Genomic DNA, 6000 nt, shown 5'->3' with positions numbered 1-6000 from the left:
AGAAAGAAAGAAAGAAAGAAAGAAAGAAAGAAAGAAAGAAAGAAAGAAAGAAAGAAAGAAAGAAAGAAAGAAAGAAAGAAAGGCTGAAGGGAGGGAGGAAGGAGAAAAAGAAGGTGACAGAGATAGAGACAGAGACAGAGAGAAAACTGACCTGGAGTCTGGAGGTATATATACAATACTTCACATCCAAGATCCTTTGCCTCAACAAAGAAAGAAGGAGGTGCATTTTTTCATCTATTTTCTGGGGCCAAGCTTAGTCATAATTATACAGTATTCTTTTTCTTATTATTGTTCTTTTCTGTTTACATTGTTCACATTGTATATATTGTTTTCCTGATTTTGCTTATTTCATCATTCCATAGAAGACTGGTGAATAAGAACTATAACTATATACATATTTGTTTTGTTTCTGTGGAATTTTTATGAGAAGGAAAAATCTGAGGAAGAGAAATAAGGTACCTCTGTGCCTGATCTGTATGCTCTAACCTTGGGAACTTCCCAACCCACTGACTTCATCTCCTCTCCCTCCCCCAGTTCCAGGGCTTGTTATTTTATTTTATTTTATTTTATTTTTATTTATTTAGTTTAGAATATTTTTCCTGGTTACATCATTCATTTTCTTTCCCTCCACTCTTCCCTCCTTCCTCCTGTAGCCAACAAGCAATTCCACTGGGTTTTACATGTATCATTGATCAAGACCTATTTCCCATATTATTAATATTTTTTGTTTAGAGTCTACATATCCAATCATACAGTCTCACACCTTCCTCGTATTTCGTTTGAAGCCAGGTTCTTCACACCACACATCTCTCTATGTAGACCAGGAGGAGAGAAGGAAGCTCTTGAGTCTGACTTCTTCCCTGTTACTATAGAGAAAAAGGAGCTAGAGTCCATTTTCTGGGAGAATTTGGTCTCCATTCTTCATCAATACTTTAAATGAGAGATGAATTGACCTTTGTCCCTAAGGGAAATGAAAAGGAGAACAGGAGAGAGTGTGGTTTCCTGAAATAGCCATTAGCAGCACCATCTCAGCCTTCCCTTCCTCCTTGCTCTGGCAGCAGCCTGGCCTAATAGCAGGATCAGGTGGGCTTTGTGCTCTCGCTGCAATATTTGTTTTTCAATCACAGAAGAGTAATCTCTCTGAGCCAGCTTCCCTTCTTCCCCTCTGCACCCAGCTCCCACTTCTCCATTCCCAGCTGAAAGGGATTCTGGCGCAAAGGCTCATCCCTGTGCGTGACTGACGTCATGGCAAGGGGTGAGCTTACAGGCGACTGGCTGAGATGCTTCGTGGAAATGGCACACACTTGTCTCTGGGCAGTGTCTTGGAGGAGCCAAACCAGTTCTTAGCTTGGGCCCAGGAAAGGCTTCTTTCAAGATTTTCTCAGGAATCTAAGATTATTTCCTGTCATCCTTTTCAATTTTAATATGCCCAACCCAAACACGCCCTGTTTGGGATTTTCTTTCTTTTTCCTTTCAGTGATCACCCTCACTTTAGTTTCTTTTTTTTAACCCTCACTTTAGTTTCTTTTTATTTTTAACCCTCACTTTAGCTTCTTTTTTTTTAACCCTCACTTTAATTTCTTTTTTATTTTTAACCCTCCTTTTAATTTCTTTTTTTTTAAGGCTCCTAATCTAACTAGTTAATTTTAAAGACAAAGAAAGAGACTATAGTATAACTGACAGAAAGAATGGAAAGCTTATTGGATCTTTTATTAATTGTGTGACTTTAATTGGGCAAGTAAATGCTTATGGGAGAGAAGCCACTTGGGCATTCATACCCTCTGGATCCAGAGGTTCTGCTGCTGGTCATATGCTTTAAGAACATCAAAGATCTAAAGAAAAGGTCATAATGCTTCTCTAGATCTCAATTCTCTTATCTATGGTGAGTAGCATAAGGGAGAGATTCCCTTAAAATGAGAAGGGAGGGCTAGCTCAGTGGATTGAGAGCCAGGCTAGAGATGGGACGTCTTGGGTTCAAATTTGACCCTGGGAAAGTCACTTAACCCCCATTGCCTAGCCCTTAGTCACTCTTCTACCTTGGAACCAATACATAGTATTGATTCCAAGATGGAAGGTAAGGATTAAAAAACAACAACAACAACAACAAAGACCTAAAGAAAGGGTCATAATCCTTACCAGGACCTTAGTTCCCCTATGTATTACAGGTAGCATAGGGGGAAAATTCCTTTAAAGTGAGAAGGGAGGGGCTACTTGGTAGCTCAGTGGATTAAGAGTCAGGCCTAGAGGAAGGAGATCCTAGGTTCAAATCTTAACCTGCTATGCCTAGCCCTTATCACTCTTCTGCTTTGGAACCAATACACAGTAGTGATTCTAAGACATAAGGTAAGGGTTTTTTTAAATAAAATAGAACGAAAAGGGGTGGAATGAATGAATGAATGAAACCAACGTATTTATTCAGCATTTATCAAGCTTAAATGCTGGGAATACGAATAAAAATATGACAGTCTCTCCTTTCAGGGAGCTCACATTCCAATAGGAGTCAACAATGCATCCTGTACAACCGAAAATGAATGAACTTCAGAAAAATAAATGAACTTGTGAGTGATAATACATGTATAACCCAGTGGAATTGCTTGTCAACTCCAGAAAGGGTGGGGGGAAGGAGGGAAACAACGTGAATCATACAACTTTGGAAAACTTATATGTAAATTTGTTATTGGAATAAAATAAAAATAAAAATAAATTTTAAATGAACGAACCTTTTAAAAAAAAAGAGTTCACTCTCTTTCCAAAGAAAGAAGGAACATATATTTCTTCATCTCTTCTTGAAGACCAAATTTGTTCCTTATGGCTTCATTTTAATGTTTTTTTCATTTACAATGTCATAATCTTAGATATTGCTTGTCTTATTCTGATGATTTCCCTCTCAGTTCAAACAAGTCTTGCTTTACCTCTCTCAATTCTTCGGTCATCGTTTCCTACAGCACAATACTATCCTATTACATACATATTCCAGTTTATTGAATCATTGCCTAACTGATGGGCATCCACTTTGTTTCCAGTTTTTTGCTGCCATGAAAAGCACTACCATCAGTATCTTGGTAAATCTCCCCTTTTCTTTAGGTCTTTGATGCCTTGAGGCATTTGGCCAGCCGCAGAACCTCTGAGCCCAAACAATATGAATAGTCAAGTGGCTTCTCTCAAATAGTCCATATTGTTTTCCACAAGAGTTTGTTTTTTTAAATTTATGACTGCTGAAAGAGAATTCATCTGCTTGGTTTCAGTAGGAAAATGACCCTGTGACTGTTATAGCCTTATTCTCCCTATTTCATGCAAAAGAGCAAGAGTGAGAATAGTGATCTACTTAGCAGAGCATCCTGAAAGTTCTAGTATTGCCAAAATGCTGAAAAGGAACAACAAGGTGGCAGATGAACCTTGTATACAAGCATAGGACTATAAGTGATCCCCAGGATGCCCTTTGATTGGGGAATGGCTGAAGAAATTGTGGTATATACTGGTGATGGAATACTATTGTGCTCAAAGGAATAATAAACTGGAGGAATTCCATGTGAACTGGAAAGACCTCCAGGAATTGATGCAGAGTGAAAGGAGCAGAGCCAGAAGAACATTGTACACAGAGACTGATACACTGTGGTAAAATCAAATGTAATAGACTTATATACTAGCAGCAATGCAATGACACAGGACAGCTCTGAGGGATTTATGGAAAAGAACGCTACCCACATTCAGAGGAAGAACGGTGGGAACAGAAACACAGAAGAAAAACAACTGCTCAATCACATGGTTCAATGGGGATATGATTGGGGATGTGGACTCTTAAACGATCACTCTAGTACAAATATAATGAATATGGAAATAGGTCTTGATCAATGACACATGTAAAATCCAGTGGAATTGCTTATTGGCTATGGGAGGGAGGGAGGAGGAAGGAAGAGAACATGAATCATATAACCATGGGAAAATATTCTAAATTAATTAAATAAATAAACTTTTAAAAGAGAAGAAAGAAAATTTAGGGGTTTTATTGTATAATGTGAAATCAAAACCCTTTGTTAAGAAAATCCTGGGTTTTTACTTGTATAATGTAAAGTTAAAAGCTTCCATTATTATAAATTATTTTATTTTTGCCTTAAATATTTTTAAATTTAAGTTGTTAAATTGTTGGAGAATCTTTGAACTTTTCTTTTATTCTTTTGAACTATGTTTAAAAACAAAATAAATAATTTAAATAAAAAATCTAGTATCATGCCAAAAAAAAGAAGTGATCCTCAGGAATTTTGGAAGATTAAATTTGGTCCTGGAATAGCATCTTAAAAAATGAAATTTTGAATATGAGATCCATAAAAGACCTTGCACATAATAGGTGCTTAATAAATGTTTGAATGAATACATTGTAAGGGGTTTTTTTTTGTATTTAAAGAAATATGGTGAGGGAGAGAAAGAATTTGGGTCACAAAATCTCAGAAAATAAATGTGAAAAAATTGTTTCTGTGGGCAACTCAAAAGACAAATAAATAAATAAATGATGGTTTGAGAGAAGAAATATAGAAATAAAACATATCTTTGGGGGAAGAAAAATACATCATATATAAATATAATATATCTTCAGTGGGAAAAAGAAATATGGTGATGTCCAAGGCATCTGAGGAAGATATATAAACAATAAGATATTGATATATAACCTCAAAGTAGGGTAAGAGGCCCATACACATTAGCCATATAATCAAAATAGATTATAAGAGCTGTCTTGTAAGTATTTATTGAGTTTCCTTTAAAGGAGGTGGCACTTAACCTGGTCATGCCCTTCAAAAAATTAAAGAAATCCTCAGATGTCTTTTGAGTATCTACCAAATTCCAGAATCTGTGGCAGGGACTAAGGAAATGATGCAAACCTATTCCTAGTTATATGGTTTAGCCAAGTGTGTACACCCAAGCTTTGACTGCCACAGTCGAGCCACAATATACCATTATTTTTCAGATTTTCAATGGGGGGGCAGTTAGTGTCCCTCATTCTCAAAATGTCCTCTTTTCCTCTCTTTCAGCAATCCACGAGTTCCCCACGGATTTGTTTTCCAATAAGGAACGGCAGCACGGAGCAGTCTTGCTACATATTCTCGGAGTAAGTTGCCCACTTTGCTTTTGGTCTGATTGAATGGAAGGGTAAGGAGAGGGGAGGCAAGAATTACATCTTCTTTTTCATGAGCTACAGTGTAGGAGAAACACTCATTAATGATCATTTTAAAACAGGGTTCAATGTGGAACACCTAAATTACATGAAGTCAATATTGGGAATACAGGGAGCTATATAGAGTTGGATTGTCCATTTTGGATTACTCATAGCAGAATGTAAAACCCAAACTAACCTCTTCTGACCATCCAGAGCCATTAATAAAGATGCCCCAAAGAAATGAAAACTCTTAAATTTTTAGTCTAGACAGGAGATAAACGCAAGTAAGATAGCTTTGAAAGTTATACATTGAATTTATTGTATTTTTTAAAAGTAATTGAGATGGACAATTTGATATATAGTCCACTTTTTCTCATCTACTTTATATATAAAATGCTAATTTTATTTGGGTCTTGTTAAGTTCAGAATATATATTTTTTTAAATCCTAAGAAAGCCAAAATTGCTTCAATAGGATAATAACATCACAGCTGGAAGGGACCTGATCTGGCAAGATTATGAACAAATAGTGTTCTAAAATTGAACCCAAAGGTTGGAGAATTAGCCATTCTTTTAGATTCTCTCTTTTTTTTTCCAACTGCATTAGTGGAGATTATCATTGTTGAATCGCTTCCATCATGTCTAACTCTACGTGATCACATTTTGGGGTTTTCTTGCCAAAGATACGGGAGTGGTTACAGTTTCCTTCTCAGCTCATTTTACAGATAAAGAACTATGGCAAACAAAGTCAAGTGACTTGCCCAGGGTCACCTAGCTAGTAAGTGTCTAGGGCCAGATTTGAACTCAGGAAGTAAGTCTTTTTGATTCCAAGCCCAGTGCTCCAGCCCCTATG

General features: G+C 36.7%; 1 protein-coding gene across 1 annotated transcript in view; it reads left to right on the top strand.

Annotated features, from left to right (window-relative positions):
* SLC24A4 (solute carrier family 24 member 4) overlaps window positions 1-6000 on the top strand; it is a 275567-nt gene that overhangs the window by 169305 nt on the left and 100262 nt on the right. The window contains exon 3 of the mRNA XM_044659999.1: window positions 5025-5101. Coding sequence (XP_044515934.1) covers window positions 5025-5101 — 77 coding nt within the window. The remainder of the gene's footprint in view (window positions 1-5024; window positions 5102-6000) is intronic.

This window comes from Gracilinanus agilis, chromosome 2, assembly GCF_016433145.1.
Source record: "Gracilinanus agilis isolate LMUSP501 chromosome 2, AgileGrace, whole genome shotgun sequence".
In the NCBI taxonomy this organism is placed as follows: domain Eukaryota; kingdom Metazoa; phylum Chordata; class Mammalia; order Didelphimorphia; family Didelphidae; genus Gracilinanus; species Gracilinanus agilis.
Note: the sequence above shows the minus strand (reverse complement) of the source record. Positions and strands in the feature narration are given on the sequence as shown.